At 37.1% G+C, this 23,413-nt stretch overlaps 1 protein-coding gene across 2 annotated transcripts; it reads left to right on the forward strand.

The window, feature by feature from the left end:
• Positions 1 to 737: 737 nt before the first annotated feature.
• rb1cc1 (RB1-inducible coiled-coil 1) lies at positions 738 to 18,057 on the forward strand. 2 transcript variants are annotated; one of them, XM_085141533.1, is made up of 23 exons: positions 738 to 1,100; positions 2,249 to 2,381; positions 2,471 to 2,597; positions 2,677 to 2,847; positions 3,021 to 3,223; positions 3,669 to 4,083; positions 4,183 to 4,353; positions 4,436 to 4,620; positions 5,475 to 5,661; positions 6,712 to 6,793; positions 6,886 to 6,950; positions 7,065 to 7,168; positions 8,251 to 8,377; positions 8,624 to 10,557; positions 10,989 to 11,175; positions 13,806 to 13,914; positions 14,099 to 14,393; positions 15,544 to 15,592; positions 15,689 to 15,736; positions 16,162 to 16,220; positions 16,433 to 16,560; positions 16,847 to 16,917; positions 17,157 to 18,057. In XM_085141533.1, exons 2-23 carry the CDS (start codon positions 2,311 to 2,313, stop codon positions 17,232 to 17,234), a joined length of 4,866 nt encoding a protein of 1,621 aa, XP_084997659.1. In that variant the 5' UTR covers positions 738 to 1,100; positions 2,249 to 2,310; the 3' UTR covers positions 17,235 to 18,057. The 2 variants fall into 2 exon arrangements, with proteins under 2 accessions (XP_084997659.1, XP_084997661.1); XM_085141535.1 differs by lacking the exon at positions 738 to 1,100 and adding an exon at positions 1,180 to 1,662.
• Positions 18,058 to 23,413: the final 5,356 nt, after the last annotated feature.

Raw genomic sequence — 23,413 nt, forward strand, 5'->3', positions numbered from 1 at the left:
ACACCTGGAAAAGTGCAGTGACGAATGCATACTGATGGAAAATTTAGCAGTAGGTTGAGAGCATACTTTTTAAAACTATTCAGTAAAGATGCACATTTTGGTTTATTCATTCGTTCATTTTATTAATTCCATATAAATATAGAAATATATACCTAACTTGACATTTTGAGACAATAAATTACATTTTTGACTCGCCTCTGCCTGACAATTATTTATTTATTGAATTATTTATTTATTTTTAAGTGGTGGAAACAAGTAAAATATTGCATTAAAAACAGCACAATAAAGTAATTAAATAGTAAAACTGTATTTATAAAACTGTCTTTTTTCATTAAAACTTTTGATAGCATGATTTTACAACAAAAAAGACAGCATGGTAAGCCAAACATAAGTAAATACATAAAAGAAATGAAGCAAAAGTTCCTCATCATTTCAAATTTAAATATGAAAAAATTTAACTTTGAAAATTATAGAAAAAAATACACAAGAAGTACTGTGATAAGGCCATTGAATAAGTTACTTTAAGAAAAAAGGTTATTTTTGTGCTGAAAATACTTCTGTGGTGATAATAAAATGTTCAGTTTTAGTATAAATTTGTTAAAGGTAATAATAATAATTATTATTATTATTAATTTATTATTTGAAAAGAGTCAGTCCTCAGTCTGAAACACTGGAGTTACTCGGCTTGTGACTGAACTCTGAATGCTTTGAGTCGAAACGGATGAACGAGTCGTTCGCGGACTTCCCATCCGCAGATGACAACAACAAAACAAGCACAGCTACTAGAGAGGGTGTTAGCGTAGGTAGCCACCTGAGATAAACAACTAGTGGTTTAGTCCGTGTGCTACACCATTACGGCTGGAGTTTGCCAAATTAGAACGTTATTATACTGAAGCATGCTTACTTTGTGGAACTAATTATGACTGTCAGTTATTCTTCTCTGGTTTAGTATACCCAACGTTAGCTGAGGGGCTTGCTAAGCTAGCTCTATGTATGCCAATCCAAAACGGGTTAGCTAGCTAGCTAGAGTGCTAGCTTTTTAGCTAGCCAGCTCGCCAAGGCGAAGCCAAGAGCGAGAAGAGGGAGATGAGCAAAGTGAGGTAAGACTAAAGACATCGTTTATTTTAAAAATCCAACATGATATCTCATTCTCATAAATTATAAATCCAAACTAATGATTGTAATTCCTCTGGTTTATGGTTCTAAATTTGTCAAATTTATCGTCGTTAGTGTTGACTATCCTGCGCTAGCTCGTTTTAGCTAATAGCCAGTTAGTCAACGGGTTATTATTGACTAGCTAGCCTGCTAGCAGCTGTTGGTGACCACTTCATCGGTGTTTATGATGACGGACTGGAGGCCCGGAGGTTACTAACAGCGGTTGAGTGTTTTCAGTAGACATAAAAATAGCAAACATGAACCCCGGTACCGGAGTATCTCTAAAGGACTGGAGGCCCCGCAGATATACAAACCGTTAACGTTGTTAAAGACAATTAACAGACAAGCAATTCTGAAAGCAGTGTGGCTTTTAAGTTGTTTATCGTTGTAACGGCTAACATAGCGCTAACTATTTTTGTTCTATCTTCAACTTTAATTAGCGCAGCCCATTTTGCATTATTAATTTCAGAATAAACGCAAACCTGTGTGAAGAATCTACTACTTCAGGTAGTTTCAAAAGACAGATTGTGTCTTTGGTTAGAATAATATGTTGGGTCACTATCTGGTTACCAAACAACTAGCTAATAGCCCAGCCTACCGTGTAGTGACTCAGCTACCAGGCTAATTATTCGGTAGGAAACAATGCACGGGCTGTCTTTAGAAAAGTAAAATGTAGTTATATTGCCTTTTTGTTGTTGAGTTAATTTATATGACTGTACTGCATAAGCACACTCTATAGACTCTGTAAAGTATATTGTTATAACTACTTATAACATGCGGTGTAACAGTATAATATCAGTATAATATAAATATTAATCAAGTAGTTTTGTGCTCTGAATAAATGGCACCATTACTTGTCTTCAGAATAGAATAGAATAGCCCTTTGTTGTCATTGTACATGCACAACAAAATTATGGGTGCTCCACACCAACTTTGCAGGGATAAAATATTAATGGTAAGACAGCAGGTATAAATAATAAACAGGAGAAATAAATACAATCAAGAGGAATATATAATTCAATTTAATGATTTCAGGGATGTTTTTATTGTCTGTTCTCAACTACATTTTATGCGTTATTGTGTAATTTTGCAGGGTTGTGGTGAGTGACTAAATGAACAAGACAGGCAAGAGGGAAGAACTCTGGGAGATCAAACATGAAGTTGTATGTGTTCCAGGTCAACAATGGCAGCACACTGACATTTGATACTGACCTTGCTGTCCAAACGTAAGAAGCTGGCATTGTAATATTAATTTGAAACAGTGGTCAGTACGCCTTGCTTAGTGTGACCTAAAAAGTGTTTTCCCTTTTCTCAGTGTACAGGAGCTCAAACATGCCATCCAAGCCAAATATAAAATTGCAATTCCACATCAAGTCCTTGTTGTTAATGGAGGAGAATGTATGGCTGCAGAGAGACGGGTCTGCAGCTACAGTGCTGGCACTGTGAGTTTTTCAGTTTAAGTGTTGATTTTATTTCCTTGAATATATATAATGCTCTAAACACTGTTATTTTTATCTTTAGGAAACCAATCCTATATTCCTGTTCAACAAAGAGATGATCTTGTCTGACCGGGATCCAACGATCCCCAAAACCACCTTCTCAATTGAGAGTGAGATTCAGGTCAAGGTGGAGGAGTCTCTTTTGATGCCAGCTGTCTTTCACACTGTTGCCTCTCGAACACAACTTGCTCTGGTAGTTAACAGCATTTTTTTTTTTTACCTTGGCCTGAAAAAAGTTTTTGAATGTATTTGCCATGAAATGTTTTTCAACTGAATTTCATTACAAAAAATAATAACTAATCAATCATCTGTAGAATACTCTGAAAATGTTCTAATGTTGACTTAAATATTTGTTAATCCCTCCAGGAAATGTTTGAAGTTGCCAACAAACTTTGCTCTTTCTGTGAACGTTTGGTTCATGATGAACACCTTCAACACCAAGGCTGGGCTGCTATAATGGCAAATCTGGATGACTGCACCCTATCTTATCAGAAGTTGCTTATAAAATTCAACACAGCTTATACAAATTATCAGCATGATCTGGAGGAAATCAAAGTGAAACTTACAAAGTAAGTGTTACTGTGTAACTGTGTAATGTAAGTAAGTGTTGCTTTGCTGATCTTTTTCAATAAGTTTAACCCTAAAATGCAAAATATTGTGTTTTTATTGGTAAATAAGTCTACAGAGAATATGCTAGAAGAACCATTTTAAATAATGTAGTTATAATGTTATTTTTTAAAAACAAATAAAATAGTAAAGAAATTGAACAAGTCTCAACTCACAAGAAGGTTGATTCTGATCATCTGGATGTAGTGTTTTCAGTCGGAGAAATGTTTCGTCACTCATACAAGTGCCTTCTTCAGTCTCAGCTGACTGCAGGTTTCTCCAACCTTGTAAACAGTACATTTGCACAAAGATTGAAACTAGAATCAACCTTTTGGGATTTACTTACCTGGATGATTGATTGAGCATGCATCAAGACAAGTCTCAACTCACCTTTTGTTATAATTGCAGGTTAGGGACAGCAGTTTCAGTAATGGCCAAGATACCTCTGCTGGAATGTTTAACACGTCAGAGTTACAGAGAGAGCATGGAGAAGTCCAGCTCAACCCCTGCAAAGGATTCAGATGAGACGGAAGAAGAAAAATCGACTGACTCTGTGCTCTGCACAACTGAAACACAGATGCCCTCCAAGTCATCAGCATCCTTCTCCGCTTCAGGGACAGTCACTTGTGAGCCAGCTGAGGACCAGGAATCAAATGAAATGACTGACAGTGGTGGCCTGAGAGCTGCACTATTAGATGATGACACACCAGAGCTCACCAACCCGTCCGTGTTCAATGTTACATTATTAGATTGGATCAACGTCCAGGACAGGCCCAATGATGTGGAATCGGTTGTAAGGAAATGTTTTGACTCCATCAATAGGGTAAGTCATTGATCTATTTGTAAAAAGGTCTTGGTAGATTTTTAAATGTGCTGTGTTAAATTGGAATAAGAGGTTTGACTTTGATTTTGTGTCTTTCAGCTTGACCCGCGGATCATTCAGCCTTTCCTAACAGAATGTCATGACACAATTTCCAAGCTAGATAATCAAAACATGAAATCCATCAAAGGGCTTGAAGACAGGTTGTATGCTCTAGACCAAATGCTTGCAAGCTGCAAGAAGTTGGTGAATGAACAGAAAGAACTTGCTCAGGTAAGCAAAGAAAAGCAGTATTAAATAGTTTTCTCTGCTTTTTGTTGTGTTATGAATTGTGCTCACATGTTTTTGCTTCCAGGGATTTTTGGCCAATCAGAAGCGGGCTGAAAACCTGAAGGATACATCTGTTCTGCCTGATTTGTGTATGAGTCACACCAACCAGCTGATGATCATGCTGAACAACCACAGAAAGCTGCTGGAAATTAAAAAGAAGTGCACCACTGCCAAACAAGAGCTAGCAAACAACCTTCAAGTCAGACTTAAGTAAAACCGGAAACCATTTCTTCTTCCATATTAATTGCTGATCCTGACTAGGGATGTGCGATATGACCAAAATCTCATATAAGACATCTATCGTCTGATAATGACATAAATTACAAAAATTTTACATTTTCTGTAAATTCTGTGAATCTCGGGCAGCTCGACTTCCGTGAAGTGTTTCCAGCTGGGTGTCGTGTACCTGGAGTCGAGTGTTTTAATGATGTATGAAACTATACATTTTTAGACATAAGTTGTAATGACCGCCGTTTTCTTTGTGAGCGTTTATTACACATCGTGCTGCGGGGAAAAGCCTGTTCTAACGTTTGAGTCTAAGGTTTATTTTTTAGCACCTGACAGCTCTTTTTCGCTTCTCATCTGTGAATACTCTGCATACTCTTTCACGTGATTCAGTTTATTTTGAAAAGTCTCAACAGGATCTTGAGCTTTATTGTGAAAGGTTTATATGGAAAATAAACAAGCAGACACGCGATGGTTTTACCATTGTTGTTGCTAACCACAACGCATAAAAACAGTCGCTTGTCCGTCTGTAGTGTGATTATATTAAATATAAGAGAAAGAGAGAACTTTAAGAAATTAATATAGCCACTACAGTGATCATCAAAACGATGAAAAAATATTGCCGTAAACAGTTTATTTTGCGACACCACGAAACAAACGATAGCGTAAAATGAAACGATAGACGTTTTTATATCGTCATCCGATATATATCGTTATATCGAACAGCCCTAATCCTGACTGTGTTTAATGAATTGTACCTTGCTGTATTTAATACATGTTTAAAAAAATGTGATTATGAGAATTATGTTTTCAAATTCTAATGATTGGAATAATTTTAGATGGTGCTGCTACGTGATGCTTCATGCAGACCAGGATGCAGAGAAGCTTCAGGCTCTATTCAGACTTCTAACCGAGCTAATGGAAAGAGTGAGGGTGGTGGAGGCCCTCAGTACCGTGCCCCAGATGTACTGCTTGGCAGTCGTAGAGGTAGTCAGGAGAAAAATGTTCATGCGCCACTACAGAGAGGTCAGTACTGTTATTAGAAACTAATCATGCATTCAGATGTAGCAATTTAAAAAAACAGTCATCTCAATAAGATTTACAGAAATGACAATGTACATGTATGAAATCATATAATGAAAAATAGTATAAAGTACTTAAAACCACAGATATAGTCTAAAGAAAGGTTTTCTTTTAAGAATATTCTGTGTGAGTTCCATCTGGGTACTTACACTTCCTAAAAAGTTATCTCTTTATATTAATTGGTTATTCAAAATTATAAAGATGTGAATGGTGGTCTGTCACTGTGTGTTAGCCCTGCAATGGACTGATGACCCAATCCTGAATTAAATATGATGAGGGAAATGAATGGATGGATGGTCTTTGGAGGTTTTGTTGTGAGAATTCATCTCTGTTTCAAGTGTGTAAGAAATAACATTATCAACACAAAGCTGCAACCATTGGGCAGCCTGCGCTAAAAGGGGGAATTAAGATACTGTAATCAGCTATGAAGTGTCTAGATGTGTCCAATTTTCAAACATCTGGCCATTTGTGGTGTGCTGTGTTGGCAGCAGCAGGAAAAGAAAATAATGCCTAATTTGTGATATGTTATGACAGCTAAAGGTGTGTGACTTGTGTCCAAGCAATGTACTGTCTATGGTAAAGGTGCAAAAAGGGTGCTTAGCTCTGAGAAGGTTTGACTAATAAGACAGATTTTTGATGACTTTGATGAAACTTTCCTTCAGTTAAGCTTAATTTCTGGTCTTTATTATTTCACAGTGACAAGAAAGAATAGAAGTTAATACTTTATGTTTTGGGAATTGCTTGAAAGATTGCTCCTCTGATTGGTGTAGTTTTAGGCTAAAAATGTAACTGCTCGTTTTGACGGACACTGCATACATATTGGCTTTTTTTGAAGAGTGCCTGCAAGCCTTCCATTAAATTATGTCTAAATGCTCAAATCTAAATAACATTAAAACGATGTTAAGGAATGTAATCTTCTTGTGAAAATGTTTTTGAAACATAATTATTAATTTATTGCATAATCTTAATTTAATTTTTCTTAAATCTTTTCAGTGGGCCAATGCACTTGTCAAGGATGGAAAACAACTGTATGAGGCAGAGAAATTTAAACGGGAATCCTTTGGGAAACTCTTTCGTAAGTGTTTTTGAGAAACTCTGATTAAATAACACACCAATTCCACGTAAGAACAGAATTTTGACCCAGTTACTGTTTTATTTATTATTTAGGAAAGTCTTTTCTCCGAAATCGGTTGTTTAGAGGACTTGATTCATGGCCTCCAACATCATTTTGTGTAAGTTTGTATCGTGTTTGATTGAATTATTGTGTGTATCACTTTTTCTTTGTTAGCACTATTGTTTCACACTGTTTGACAGTCTATTTTTTCATGGTTCTTAATTGGCTATAGACCCGAAGGCCAAGAAGGTTTGATGATGAACTTCCAGACATCTCACTTGAGGACCTGCAGTACTTGAAATCTTGTTGTCCTGTTGAGGTGCAGCCTTTCCTCATGTAAGTCACTGTCCTGAATCATTAGAGTGGCTTTAAATATCATTAAATGGGGTTTTTTGAGAAAAAATGGAAAAACTATTTGTTAACTACCAATAGTTAACATAACTGAATTTATGGTTTGTTATCAAAATAAGCTGTTTGGTGTCCAACCAGTTCCCTGGCACTGTTTGTTGGTTTATTTAAATACATTTATCTTTGGTTTATTTAAATAAATAACACAATAAAGATATAAAAAACTTTAGATATGTAAGAAACTGAATAATGAATAAATCATGGGACATGTTGTGGTTGGTTTTACTTGGGAACTAAGTATGTCATAGTTGGAGTTGTTTATTGTCCTTTATGATAGAGATTATGTGAATAACCTGAATATAGTCTGAATGTGGTCTTACAACATTTTATGCAGATTGCACTTTGAAATGCAGGCTCTCTAATACTGTAGAGCAAAATATTTCAGTTTAAACTAGATATTAAAAAGTTAATTTTAAAAGTCAGACTATAATTAAGTGCTAATAACCAGAATTATTATAACTTGGTAAGACTATAAAGTAAAGATCCGATATGATTATCTATAAGTAAACGATCTAAAGTATTGTTTGAGCTTTATTTTTATTTTCAGTTGCCGTCAGTTGCATTCGTCACTGCAGTGATACATAGTTTCATGTATCACATAGTTCACAGTTTTAATTCTACTGAATTAAGGCTTTGCTCTTTATTTACCCATTACTGTAGTGATCATGGTCTCAGAACTCTGTTAATTATGCCTTTTTTTCATTTGCCATGTACTCTCTTAACTAAAAGGGAACATACTTGGAGTTGATCAGCCTAACTCTTAACAACTGTTTAATCCTTGATTAAGTTAATCAATTCAAGAAATAAGTTTCAGCTTTAGACTCAGTTTGCTTTCTTGAACAGATTCTTGGTGTGAAAAGTGGCCTAAATTTATTCCGTTATCTCTTAATGGCATCAAGTTTAAGACCTTCTAAGCAGTCTTTTTAAACGGAAGAAATTCACAACATAGTTTTTTACCAATATGTCCTTGTTTGCTTGTTGTTTGTTTACAAAAAAAACTTTTTCTGCAGGCTTCCCACAGTGTGCAACTTTGAGCCCTTAAATCACCACATAGAGACACTTCACCAGCTGGTCCAAGCTGCGCAGAGCGTGGACGAGATGTCACAGACGATTACTGACCTGCTAAGTGAACAAAGGGTAATGATTTACCTTGGTTATATTACACATATATGTATTTGCTGTCCTAGTCTGAAATGAACACATAACTTAGAACAGCTATCAAAAAGCAAACAATACTGAGGTGTAACTTTAGGTCAAGCATTTTCTAATTTTTTTCTTTCTTTTTTTGTAATAATGTATAATTTCTCTTTTCGTATTAAGATTAAACTCCAACTTTAAGAATATATTTATTTAAATCTTGGGTGTTTGTTTTTTTGTCCCTAGGCATTTTGTAGTCAGAGTGCCCACAGATCAACTACATTGTCTCCTCAGTCTGAAATGCCTGCTACCACAACAGCGGTGTCGCCCAAAACTCCTTCCTCTCTCAGCCTTCAGGGCCCCAGCTGCCAACCCCTTCATGTTCCTGTCCCAGCTCCTCTAGAGGACTTATCGCCAGACAGCATTGATGCACAAACATTTGACTTTGAAACCATTGGCCATCCAAACATGGATCCAGTCCTACAGCAGGGATCCCTTGATTTAGATTCTCTGGCAGAAAGCCCTGAATCAGACTTCATGTCTGCTGTCAACGAGTTTGTGATTGAAGAGAACTTGACCTCTCCAAACCCTATCAGTGATCCTACTAGCCCTGAAATGATGGTGGAATCTTTGTATTCTTCAGTCATTAATGCTATTGATAACAAGCGAATGCAAGATACCACAATACTAGAGAGAGAGAACTCAAAGATCGCTGTTCTTCAGCAAGTTATTGAGAGGTATCGAAGTGCTGCAGAGGAGTCCCATTCCAGCTTAAGAAATGTAAAGGATGACCTGTGTCATTTACGAGGTCTAGTATTTAAAGAACAACATGACTTTGGCTTTGTTCTGCGTAGTATGAGCACAGAGGTGCACAATATTGTGGACAGCATCCGCCAGACCCATGAACAAGCGTTGAAGGAGCAGCATCAAAGTGAGCTTCTGGCCATACGGCAGGACTTTGAGAAGGAGGTAAAGACACTAACCGAGGAAAACCAAGTAAACCAGAATATTGTTAGAGATGTTCAGCGTGCAATGCTGGAGCTCGAAGGGCTTATGGAGCGCAAGGAGAAGGAACTGACTCAGCTTGAGAATGAGAGAGAGCGATGGATTCAAACGGATGGTATTCAGACTGATAAGATCACCAACCTGGAACAGATTATCAGTGATCAAGCTGAAGAAAATAAGAAGCTTGCAGCCTCAAGAGACTCTTTGGCCACTCAGCTTGAGAATCTGCACTTTGAGATTGAACGCAGTCAGCAGAAGATCCGACAGGAGCTGGAAGTTGTTGCACAGAACAATTTAAAAGAGTTGGAGGACAGAATGAAGCATGAACACAAGGCAGAAATGGAGACACTGACCAAGGGTAACCAAGAGGCTCTGGAAAATCTTGCTGTTGAAAATAGTGTTAAGTTAAGCGAGGCAGCTGATCACCATGCCACTGCTATAAAAGAGAAGGACAGTCAGGTCAAGGACTTGGAGGCTCGGATAGCTGAGCTTGCAGAACTCCGCTGCAAGTTAGAGGTGGAGTTAGCCCTCAAAGAATCAGAGACAGAAGAGTTAAAGCGCTTGTTTGAAGAGTCCAGGATACAGCAGGAAGAGGCTGTCAAATCCCAAATAGAGGCTCAGACCAAAGTTCTTGGTGAAGAACTGGCAGTTGTCAAAAAAGAGCTTCAGCTAAAGAATGAAGAGTATGAAGTGGACCTAGCAGAGCTCAGGACTCTCATGAGGATTGAGAAGGACCACTGCATCTCCGAGCTTGTTGACAGACACGAAGAGGAGACTATTTTGTTGAGCAACAAGCTCTCTTCCCTGCAGCAGCAAGCCCAGGAGGCTGAGAGGAACCACGCTGAACAGCATCGGAAACTTAAAGAGGAATTAGATCAGCAACTGGCTGCTGTCTGTGAAGAAAAAGAAAAGCAACTGAATAGTTTCCAAGAACGGGAGCAGGAGTTGAGGACTGTTATCAGCAGTTTGCAGCAAGGAAATGACCTGCTTTCGCAAAAAGTAGAGCAGGACAGACTTGCATTTGAGAAACATTTAGAGAAAGAAAAGGCCACTGAGGCTGCAGCACCAGATGGCTTTAAAGACTTAGAGCATGAGAAAGAGGAGATGGAGAAGAGACTCTTAGGCAAGATTAGACAACTTGAAAATGAGCTTCATGAGGTCCGGTCCTCAAAAAGGTAAATGTTTAATCCAAAACAAGTGTGCTCTTCATGTTTCTTCACATTATTTTCACAGTTACAGGTTCATCACTTGGCTGATTAATGTTTTTGTTAGAGGTATTATGATTTTGCATTTTCTGTAAGTTGTTTTTAGTTTTAAATTTGGGTTTTCAGTTTAGTTTCCACAGTTTCCTGTGCTTAGGTTAGTTTAACATTCCTTTTAGTATTAATTTTAATGTTATTATTATTATTATTATTATTATATAGGTCGTTTTTTCAGAATTTAAGATGTAATAAGTTAGGAAAAGTACAGTAATAAAGTGTAATATTGTGGCCAGACATCGTAGCCTCTGGATTTCTATTATCTATATTTATTTCAGTTAAAGTGTTTTTCATGGTTAGTTTTAAGTAGTTTAAGTTGATAACTTTGTTTGCTATGTGCCTTTCAGTGATGAAGGGTTGTCCCTGCATGCTGACGGACGTGCAGATGCTGGAGCACCTCTGTCTCTAGACTCAGCACTACAAGAGCGTCTGCAACAGGAAAGGGCCTCTCTGCAGGCACAGATGGAGCTCATGGAGAAAAAGAAGAATGAGGAGATACAGAACATCAAAACATCACTTATTGCAGAGCAGCAGGTTTGTATTTGCTCTCCTTAAGCTTATTTTAGGGTTCTGCTTTTGTTGATATTTGTCTACACGGGGTGGAGTGCGGACCTATGCTAACATTCTTGTGTGCAGTCTTCCAAAAATCCAACCGCATGTGACTGAACGTGGATGATGCTGTGCATAGGTTGAATGCCTGCTGGTTGAAAAGCAAGCTGGAACAGAAAAGAGAGCAACAGCGGAGTTCATAATAAATGGGGGAACTGTGGGGGAAAAAACCCCATCAAAGATCATCACACACAGACAGTCACTGCAGTAGATGCAGTAGAATTTATTTAACACAATTCAGCTCTCTTGTATTTTCTAACTTTGCTCCTCTACGCGGTCTTTAAGTCTGACGTTATTAGGCGTTTCTGAGTCCAAACTCTTCAGTGATGTAAGTCAAACAAACACTGCGACATCACTAAGAGATGAAAAACTCTCTAAATTATTTCATCTGTAATAAAATGATTGGTGTGGCTGCTCTACCAGGTGTAACAATTAAGTTTAACATCCAGGCATCCATGAAAACAGAATTTCTGAAATTTAACGGAGTTAGAAATTAGCAGGGAGTTAGGTTGCTAGTTTCCATCTAAATGTAATATACCAGGTTCTGACTGAGAGATTTCTGAAACAAATTAAGATGTACAGCTCTGCTATCACTTCTGACATAAATGAAGACAGAAAACTAAACAGCAGTGACGTGTGTAGTGTTACTGAAGTTGAACTAGCTTGTATATAATGATGTACTACGTGAATGCTAGCAACACAGCTATGTTAGCATAATATAAACACAGTGAATCCGGAGGATGAATGCTAACTTTTTTCCAGTCGATAAAAATTAACGCAATGGTTAGGGACAAATGTGATTGCATGGCAGGATGCTGTCAGGAGAACAACTGAGATAATCCATCCACAATATGAGGTTAGTCAATAATATACTGCAGCATGGGCTGGGCAGTAGTTACATTGTATGATTTTAAAAACTGAGCGTTAAAATGAATAGTGGTAATAAAACCTGAGAGAGAGGCCGACAGTGATCACTGCCCTTTTTTAGGGTCTTGTCCAGATTAAATAGAACAAGATACAAGGAATTAAAACATGTTAAAAACAGCCTTAATAAACGCAGAGTAGTTTGGACCTGGAAGCAGGGTTCATACGTCATCACTTAAAGACCAGATAGTTGGCTGAAGACCAACAAGAGCATTACCAAGAGTAGCCCACAGACCGCTTGTTTGTGACACTGCACCCAGGCGACAGCAAACAGCTATAACATGTAGTAAACAATCTGCAAAACTGTTCATAGACTCTGTGTATGTCGATGAATGGGAATAGTAGTAGTAGCACTAGCGTGTTTCCTTGGCCATAGGAGAGTGAATGCAATTAGCAGTGGCCATCTTCATTTAGTCAGTCATAAAGTGTGTTGTAAATGGAAAAAGCTGTTTGTGAAGGGGATAAGACCTAAACTAACTCAGCTGGAAGCAGCATACACAAAGGAAGAAACTAGCGGCAATTTGATTACCACAGACTTGCAGCACTGACAGGCTAAATAACCTTTAGCTGTGCAAAGAGGGGTGGATGCCTATTTAAACTACTGTCAGTTTTGAGGAGAGCAATTATTGCTGCAAACAGTGGGAGCAAAGAGATACCATTGACTGACATGACAGTGCGGGGGATGTATAAGAGGGTTACCAGTGAACCTTAGCTTAAAATGTCCACTATAGTGTCCAGCTGTCAGCTACAAGCGATGCACGGTGACCCAATTTCTTTATATATGCACAACGCTTCTTGTTTGGCAGCAAAGATTTTAGCATGGCAGGCTGCCATGGAGAAATATTACCAGTAGAAAAAGTGCTTGTCAGTATAGTGTTATGGTAGTGTGAAATATTTTAAATACAGTTCATCCTCCCTATAGACAAAAGCCTTCAACATGCCATCAAAAGTTTCAGTATTGACCTTACAACCCTTGAGTACTGAGTATTCAGTACTTAAGGGTCAGATCTCATCAATTTTTTAAAACCTACCTTTAGTTTTCTGTCTTTTTTTCCCCACCTTCCTAAGTAAAAGTAGGGATGACTAATAAATTTGCAACTGGATGAATGACACTGTTTACATTTTACAGGTCATAAAATATTTTTCAGGATCACCCAGGAAACCAGAGTCTGGATTTTCCTCTAGGGACCAACTAGCTACAATGCTATGGACGATGAGCAGATCGCTTCATATGTGGATAGACATTTATTTTACTGTGCTATAGATTTTGTATTATTTCATTTACTGTTTACGAAAAAAAAAATTGGGGACATCTCACCTCACTTTGCTACACCTCCCTTTGTAGTTGAACCTGATAAGACAGTTTGATTTCTTTTGTTATTTTGTTATTTACTGTCTGGTGTAATACATGGATGTACAATACAAAAATATTAAAATACTAGGAGTAAAAGCTAACAAAACAACTGTAACTCCCATGGCTGCATGCTGATCTGTGTCCTCAGAAATTGGCAATTAAAAATGAAATAATTTGTGCTTTGATGTAAATGCTCTGTTCTCACTAAAATGGTTGTTAAGCTTGTTTTCAAATTTCTAAAATGTTAATAATAATTATTATTAATCTTTTTATCCAGACAAATTTCAACACAGTTCTAACACGAGAGAAGATGAAAAAGGAGCAGATCATCAGTGATCTCACGGAGAAGTTGCATAAAGTTACCCAGCAGCAGGAGAAAGATAAAGGTGAGTGTGTACTGTCCACATTTCTTACAATTTTGGAAATGAGACATCATGGTAGCACCTCATGAATATTCATTACTTGTCCTGTTCGCTTGTTCTCACTGCGATAATATTCATTTTTAGGCTTTTGTCAAAAATAATGTTATTTTGTGTTTGTCAGTGATTTTTATTTATACTTTTATTCCAGCTCTGATAGAGAAACTGTCTGAGGACCGGGCTAGTGTGATGCAGGAAAAGAAACATTTGGAAGAGGAGCTCAACCGTTTGCGCAGCACTGCACTGGTGTCCTCTGCCTTCTTCAACCCTAACCCCTCAGCTCAAGATGCCTCAGAAGCCGGAGCAGCAGCAGCTAGAGCTCTGCCCGTTGCTGGGGCTTGTTCTTCTGAGCCCCTCACTGAAACTGACAGATTGGCCTCTGTGGCAGCCATTCGAGATGACGAACATGTTGATTCAGCAGTGGAAGCCAGCATGGTGACCGTCCAGTAAGCATCTACTCTAAAATAAACATTGTCTTTAGAGTCTGAAATACGTCCACGTGATTATGTGCCCGACACTATGACTGCTCATGGGGAAAGAAAAATCAGAGTAGCACACATGGTGCTTAGACGGGTATCCTAACCGGTTATCCTATCCTAACCTCACCTGGTTAACACCTGTGTGGGCTGCATTTGGACAATGTGTTTATCCTTACTCCACACTTTATATTTCAAAAAACATTTGCAAAATATGTAAGAAACCTGCTCACCTGTGCATGATCTTGTAGCCACAGTTTATAGAGAGGTCCATGTAAAAGGAATGCACAGAATTTTGGTTATTCTATACATAATAGTTTTTGTGGAATCTGTGATGCACAATGTAATGTAAGTCCAGAAGTTTGGATAAACTATCCCTGGTTAAAATTTTAACAGTATATCCCCTTCAAGGTCATCTCCTGGCGTAGTGATGCATAGCTTGCAGCTCCTGCTTCACTGAGATTGCTCCCTGGATGGCCGTTCTGACCACTTTTATGTGTGCATTTTTTATTTCATCGTTGAGCTCACATTTACTTTGAAAGCAGACAGTAACGTCTGCATCAAACTGGCCAAACCTCACAAAGCTCATTACTATTAATGAGAACCAGGGCTCAAATGACATGACAGATGAATCTGCACTATCTAAACTCAAAAAAGTCCATAAAGTCAGGGGAATGACAGTGTTCACAAGAATGTACACAGTAAAATCATCCCATATTGTCAGGTGCAGTTGATCAGAGCAGTACGTGGATTTTATTGCACCAACATGTTAATCTCAAACAAATCCATAGTGAAACCTAAAAAGGTTTCCTTCATAGACAGTGAGTTTTGTTTAGATGCCGTCAAATTGATTGCGAGCCAGAGAAACAGACTTTTGTGTTGTGTTTCGAGAGCCAACTGTATAAACTAGCCAAAAATGGACGAACAGAAGAGACATTTGACAGTCCAAGGAAGGGAGGCTAGGAACCGAGAGTGTAAGTTAAAATAAATAAATAATTTTTTAAATTCTTAATATTAAGAAGCGCCTAGTCAACAAGTCAAAAAATGTTATGATTTATTTATTTAGTTTTACCTTTTGTATACTGCATCTTGTTAATTTTTGTTGTTGTTTTTTTTGTAGTGATACTATGATGTCAGAGGAGAAACAGCGGATAATCTTACTTGAGAGGGTAATTAAACATGCTGCATCTTTATCATTGCATCTGACTGGATAAGAGTTTGTTTGTGTAGGCATGTCTGACTAATTCATTTACTGTATGTTGCAGACTTTGCACATGAAGGAAGAAGAAAACAAGCGTCTCAGTCAAAGACTGGTCAGTTTATCATTTTCATTATAGGCTATGAAACAATTTCTCCACCAGGTGGCACTAGCATCAAAGAGTAAAATCCTGACCCAGGAGGCCAGCGAGCTCAGTGAATAAAAACGAGTCTTTAGGAAGAGGATCATTGAAATGTACAAGGGGGTGAATTTTAGTGAAGCACAAACTTGTATACTAATACAAATGTCAAAAATGTACTTTTCTGGTGTGAAAAGATTTAGTCAATACTAATATTGCATAACTCGAAGACTGGTATAGTTTAGATTATGATATAATTCTGTCAGGTGGTAAAAGTATGAGAGTTCAAAGCCTATGTCACAGACAAATGATTTAATAATCCCCAGTGGAAGTCAGTTCTTGTTAATATTATTAATTTTGCTTTGATAACATGAGTAATGTTGCCCTTTTCTTCTGTGTAGATGTCTCAGAGCATGTCGTCTGTGTCATCACGGCATTCAGACAAAATCGCCATCAGAGAGTAAGTGAATTTAAAAAAACAAAGCACACAGGGCCTTAACATGTCCTTGTTGGTGTGTGTGTGGTTTTTCTGTCATTATTATGTACATTATTATGTATGTAGGTATAATTATACACATATGATTACCGTTAATGTATTTTCTTTTGTGTTTTCATTTTGCAATTTGGTTTCATCATCATTTGGTCTCTTTATTGTTCTTTTTAATGTTTCAGTTTCCAGGTAGGCGATTTGGTTCTAATCATCTTGGATGAAAGGCATGACAACTACGTGCTCTTCACAGTTGGTCCCACCCTCTACTTCCTCCATTCTGAGTCTCTTACTGCACTGGACCTCAAACCAGGTCAGCTTCATCAAACCCTTTTGAGTTTAGCGTTGTATCGTTGAAATTTATTTTACACATTTCTTTTTTAATAATAAAATAAAAAGGCACGACTGATTGTTTTCTGATTTTATATATATATATAGTAATCAAACATGAGAGCTTTGTGTGCTGTGTACATGGGTGCTAAAATAAAATGTAGTTTAATCTTTGTTCTTGCTACTGATGCTTGTTGGCTTTATTTTACACATAGAATTGGTGAACATTTTCACGTTTATTTAACGATGCGATTTGTTTTCTTGTTTAGCATCAGGGACCTCAAGACGGCCGTGGGTGCTTGGAAAGGTGATGGAGAAGGAGTATTGCCAAGCAAAAAAGGTACTTAAGTACTAAAAATACTTTTAGTTTACATATTCGATTAATATTTAACCCTGTTTTACTTACAGTTTCAACTGTAGGCCTATAAGTGTCTTTTTTTTAAATAATTTTTTAAAAAAAATCAGAGTTGGATTTTTTTAAAGTCATGTCAGTAATGTTCTTACAATTAAGTACAAAGTTTGAACCTTCCTTGTTTCTTGTAATGATCTCTCTTTCCTTCTCTTCCTCTCCTTTTTCAGGCCCAGAACAGATTCAAGGTTCCTTTAGGAACCAAGTTCTACAGAGTGAAAGCTGTTCCATGGAATAGAAAAGTATAATAGCCAAGTAATGAGCTAAAATGTATATTTATATAGTTTAATTTTTGAACAGAAACATCACATCATAACTCATAACTTGAAAATCGAAAGACCTAAAAAATGGAAAGAATTAAGATCGCCATCATATTGTTTTGCATTTTATTTTAAAATCCCACCTGCTATCACTTTTTTTGTTCTTTTAAACCCAGATTTGTTATTGTGGACCAAATGCTATTAAACTTATTAGGGCAATGCCCTATACACTGTGGCATAATGCCATCTGACCTGTATGTAAAATTAAACGAAATTTGGATGTTCAATATTAGTTCTCATTATCAGCATTTGTCCTTTTGTGGAAAATACTGTCATTATCAGCATAATTAAATGAAAAATATACATTTATTATAAATGTTTATGGAGGAATGTTCATGGCATGCATATTGATATATTTTCTTTGATTTACTTATCCAGATAAATGTTGTAGTTGGAAATGTAGTTAATGCTGTTTGTTACTCACAAAACAGTATGGCCCTGTGTCAATACTGAAATGTACATTATGACTGACTAATGGAAACAGTCGTCTTTGCAATCCTTGAAATGCACTTTCAAAACAATGCTTTTGTTGATTTGAAAAGGGAAGTTAATTGAGCTGTCAGAACTAAGTAAATATATCAGCACAAACTTCTCACTATCATAGAATATTGATATGTAGAAAGGAATACTTTGTGACTGTGTTTCATTATCGGGAGACATTGTATATTACCCATCAAATCACATGTAACAATAAATTACTGTATTGTAAAAGCTAGAGTTTTGAAACAATAAAGGACTGATCCCAAATGGATTCAATAGTTTTTTTCTTTCCTTTTCATTCTTTCCTCTGATGCAGAAATGTAACAAATACTTATGTGCACATTAATATTACAGGCGAGATATTTCACGTTTCATTGGGGGGGGAGAAAGCCGACAATTATTATTTTTCACTGACACGTCATTCTAACCATTTTGTATAAAACAAAAACAGCAGAAGCTTTTAAGGCATATATAGTAAATGGCACCTATAATGATGATTTTTAAAATTTCCTGGGGGAAATTCAGGAGTCAATGTGGAATAGCATAGTATAGTGTATTCATTTGATTTAGCATTTTTGCTTTTGTGGAAACATTAATGTTGGCACGGTGCTGCAGGAAACAGACTTCAAAAAGGCTTCAAATCGGGGCCCAAGAACGATGCGGCCCTCATGGAGAAGGAAGCCCACCAACATCACTTTCCCAGTTCACAGCGGGGAGCATAGCAGCTCTCCGCCGAGCACTCTCTACCATGTGGGTCTAGGGGTGTTTTAACAATGTTTAGCTCTATTTTCTCCATTTAGCATAAGCCTGTTGTCACATTTGGATGGCTCCTTCATAAATTGATGGTGTGATTCCTACAATTTCGGGACAGGCCTGAATGACAAAATATGCAACACAACATTCGATACCGAGGTGCCTGGCAAGCACCAACCATGTGCACTGGACAGGCTCTTAGTGTAAATGTTTACAACCCCCCACTGAGCTCAGTGCTGCTGGGAGTCACTCTCATCAGGCTGAATGGGATTTAACACTGCCATGTGTAGTCTCAAGCTAGACTAGTCTCAAGACTTTTTTTTGTAACATTTTTGAATTCTTATCTTTAGTAATGAATGTGAAATTTGGTTGCATGCTTAGTAAGTCATAGTGTAGTGTCTGTATGTAGTTTAATTTCATCCATTAAAAGAAATGGCACCAGTTTAATTTATTTATATCTTTAACACGCACACACATACATAATGAGCTTTAATGAAATGACAATTAGCAAAAATTATGTATATATATATATATATATATATATATATATACACATACATATACATATCTCTCTCTATATATATATCTATATCAATATATATATGTATATATATATATATATATATATATATACGTATGTGTGTATATATGATCAACCAGGTCATTTAAATTAGATTTGATTAAATATGAAAATCTGATTTCATAATAAAAGGATTTAAATAAAAATTACTGTAGTCTGAGTTAATCAGGTAGTTCCTTCTGCAGTTTGGACAGTTACACTTTAAAAACCAATTTTAATCAAGGGGTATAACAATGAGAAAAAATTTTCTTCCAACTTGCACTTGATTATTTAAGAAAAAAAAAATTGCAAGACTTGATATTTCTTTCACATCTTTGTTAGTAAACACGGAAAATAGGTTACTGTATACGGAACATTGTAAAGAACACTAGGAAAACAGTCCCCTTGCAAAACATTAGGGACAGACTATAGCTTTTCATGCACAGGCTGGAATTGTATTTCATTTATAACTAGCATGAAAAAGTAAAAAAGTAATAAACTTGTTAATATGCTGAAGCACTCGGAAGATTCATTACAAATATACTCGGGTAATTGTGTAAGGACAGGTATATTAATGCAGCGCTCTAATGCCATCAGCTAAAAGTCAAAGACACATTATAAATACCTTTGTTTGCATGTCAACATATGCCAGAGGCACTAAATGAAGGTTTAGATGAGTAAATGTGAAATATCAAAATGATGTCAAAGACGACTCACAAATAATGTCTTACAGTCTGAGATCTTGCGCTTTGTTGCTGATATATTCTGTATTTGAAGATAATACACAAGTTGTATTTGATTTTCCAATATCTCTGACACTATACTAGATAGATGGTGCTGCAAATAAACAAGCATTATTTGTAGAGTAAATATATGCATGAACTTCAAATGATGGATAAATGAAAATAAATAGGAAAGCCTTAACGTAACATTTATATTTTAGAAATCTAAATGGAACGAGTGTGTTGAAGAAGAGCCAAGAGGCATTAAGGCTGAAACTGCAAACCAAGGAGTAAATCGACTTAATGCCATCACATTTCCACCCTATTCATGCCTAAGAAAAGGGTTAGGGAAAGAGATTAGGTTATATATCTGCTGTCAGGGACTGAAGAGACCAAGTAGAGAACTTCACCTAAACAGAATGATGATCAAACAGACATGCTTTAACAGACATGCTTCATAATCTCATCCGTTATTGTCCTCTCTCTGCCTTGACTACAGGTTCAGTAGAAAATCTTAGACAGGGGCAGATTAAATGTGTGATGAAATGTCTGAGAAATATGTGAGTATGTGAGAATATAAAGATGGTTGATTTTCTACCCACATGACGAACATAATCACTATTAGTAACACATATCTACATAAATATGATAATTCAAAATTTAAACACATTTATTGGGTTCATATTGGAAATCATAACCATCTGATGGCATAGTTTTATGGATAATTACCGTTATAGAGATAATGCAGCATGTGAAAGAAAAGCTTTGAGGCTTCTCCACTCACTGGGAGGAGAGTGCGTAGGTTTAGTTGTGCATCGGAGCTGTACCCAAAAGGCAAATATGTGGAAAGTTTGGTGACAAGCATCCAGGCGTGTGGTTAACAAGATTGCATCTGGTGAGCAGAAAGTGTAGGATATAGCTTAACTATGTATTTAAAGGGCAAATTATTTTCACATTAAGTTCAATGCCATCAGTAATCCTTCCAAATATAGATAGAACTATTTCATTTTCAGTAGAAAATAATTATTCAAATACCCTATAGTGCAAATCCCTTTAATTTAGTGCATGACACAGTTTTTGATTTCCTACCACAGAACAAAAACGGAGAAGAATCCAGTAAACATTAAAATCTGTTGTCTTATTTTGGTAATCTGGCTGCTTACTGACAAGTAAATAATCAATACAAATAGTTCCGAAGTGTCTGAAAATAGACAGGCGATTTAAACTGTAACTAACAGCCATGCGTTTTCCAGCTGCAGTGCAGTGTTGAGGAAATGACACCAGCTTTGATGGGCTGTATAGCTTTTGAGATGAGCCTCTTTATGCCGCTTGCAGTTCCATTATGGCTTTGTTCGAAAGCTTGTTTACCTGCTGATAACATACACTGGTGGATTCAGGAGCACCGATCCAAAATCTGCTGCCAAAGTCACTCAAGTCTCATTGTACTGCAGGAGGGGAAGAATGAAATGTTTATGCGGAGGGGAATGCAAATGCTAAATGTGAAATCAAACTATGGGACCAATAAGGGATCAGAATAACTTTGCCAGGTTTTATTTTTAGCCCAGTTGCAATGCTAGCTTTGTGGAACACTCTTCACTTTAGCCTCTGTGCATCTGTGTGCTTAGGTTTTGCTCAGTGCAAAACTGCTGCTCCAATTTTACAAATAAATTAACTGTAAGTTGTTTTGTTTTTTTTGTCTTTTTTTTTTAAAAAAGGGGGAGGTTAATCTGCTTCCATCACACGACACATGACTCTGATTAAACTGAAATATCCTACCTGACTAAAGACAGCCTGAATATGTTGTTGTTTGTCTGTGATAAGGCTTAATATCAAACAGCCAGCAGATCAAAAACGGTTCATCGAATCTCATCGTTGTACATCACTTGAATATTTTTGGATTTCACTGTTAGAAAAGCTACGGTCTTGGGTCAAAGGAATAGCCCCTTGGTTTGCATATTAAAGAGGATTTACTAGACCTCTGTTAGCCATGCATCCCCATGCAGGCCAGTCTCCAGGGGGCCAGCAGGGCCCCACAGACGGGCAACTAGGGGGCCAGGTGACCCTGTCTCTGAGGTTAGCAGGAAACACTAAAGAGGGATGGGCAGGGAGCTGAGGAGCCACTGAGTGCGAGTGTGCAAGGCTGGTGATGGCAGCTGTCAATGGTTTGGAAGGAGAAGCAGACAGATTGTGCGTTCTGTTGGTGCAGCCAGTTCGCCACCTGGCAGGCTTTTCCTTGTTAGAACTTCTTGCTGTTTCTGTTCTCATCAGAGAAATGTTTTTCCTCTTATCCTCTGTGTTCATGGGAAGTTAAATTTGTCAGAATGTTTAAAGATGTTTAATGAAAAGCAATTGTTTAAAGTATGCTCTGTGCATTGTACAGAATGGCTGCCGCTCGTGTTTGCCATGAAATGCAGTCAGGAAGCCCGATTTATTAATGTAAACCTTCCGTTTTTGTGATAAACTGCATTTTTTTTAAAGAAATTAAATTACGGATGAAGAGAATGTATGCAGTATGCCTTCTCGGGGTTGACCTTAGCTGTATTATTTAAGTGTTCTTTAAGAAAAGAAGGTGTAGGATTTGCTTAGAAAAAAATAATCTGTAACTTTCAAATCCCATCATAGCCATAAATACTGCACCATGATGCTCAGTTGTTATGAAAAAATGCAAGCAGAAACCATGAAAAGCTTAAAAGTACATTTAAAAATCTAATTTGGCAGTGAGTCCTTGTTCCAACAGGATTAAAAAAAAGTCTTTCATTTGATATAAATATATGCAAAGAGAGTGGTGTGGTGATCTGGGTGCCAGAGGTGGCGCTTTACTCTGGATATTCTGGCTTGGGCCGGTAAGGGACATAAATTAACATGAATTAACACATGCATGCAATAAGAAAATAATTAATTCAAGTTATCAGTCACCTCTTCCATTCCAGGAATCTGATTGACAAGATAAAGTAATGTGCAAACTGCTTTTCAAAGCTAACAGCCTGGAGCACCCCTCCTATTAGTTAGTCATTCCCTCAGTATCACACCCGGAATCTGTCATTTCACAATTTTCTCCTATAATGCATATGTGCCGCTCTCACCACTCCACTACAGCAACTGCCATCTAACAAGTTGACACAGAGAATGATACAATTCACGTCCAGTATTCAGTTCCATATACAGCAAGCATCTGAGGCAGACGGGTCAAGAATATGGTACATTCTGTTCTCTCTCAAAATTGCTTTTCCAGGACTCTAGAGGAGGTAGATAAAGCTCCCGTGATATCCTCCAGACACCTAAGGGAAGTTTTTAGGGTTAAAAAGTCTCATCAGGTGTAAAAATAGGTTGTAGCGATGAAATTATGGGATATTTCCTCTTAAAAGACTCATGCCTGCATAATTTTCATAGAACGTGATTCTTGGTAGGCATTTAAGTGTCTATATACACTCTATAAAAACAGCATCCTCCTAAGAATTGTTAACTCAAACTCACAAAGCACATAAAACAATCACACAACAAATCTAAAATGCATACATCCTTTATATATAATTGACAGTAATAGCCTTATTTTTTTTTAAATTATTCAAAAAATTTTAGTGTTTTCAAATACC

The sequence above is a fragment of the Neolamprologus multifasciatus genome, chromosome 18 (assembly GCF_963576455.1).
Source record: "Neolamprologus multifasciatus chromosome 18, fNeoMul1.2, whole genome shotgun sequence".
Classification (NCBI taxonomy): Eukaryota; Metazoa; Chordata; class Actinopteri; order Cichliformes; family Cichlidae; genus Neolamprologus; species Neolamprologus multifasciatus.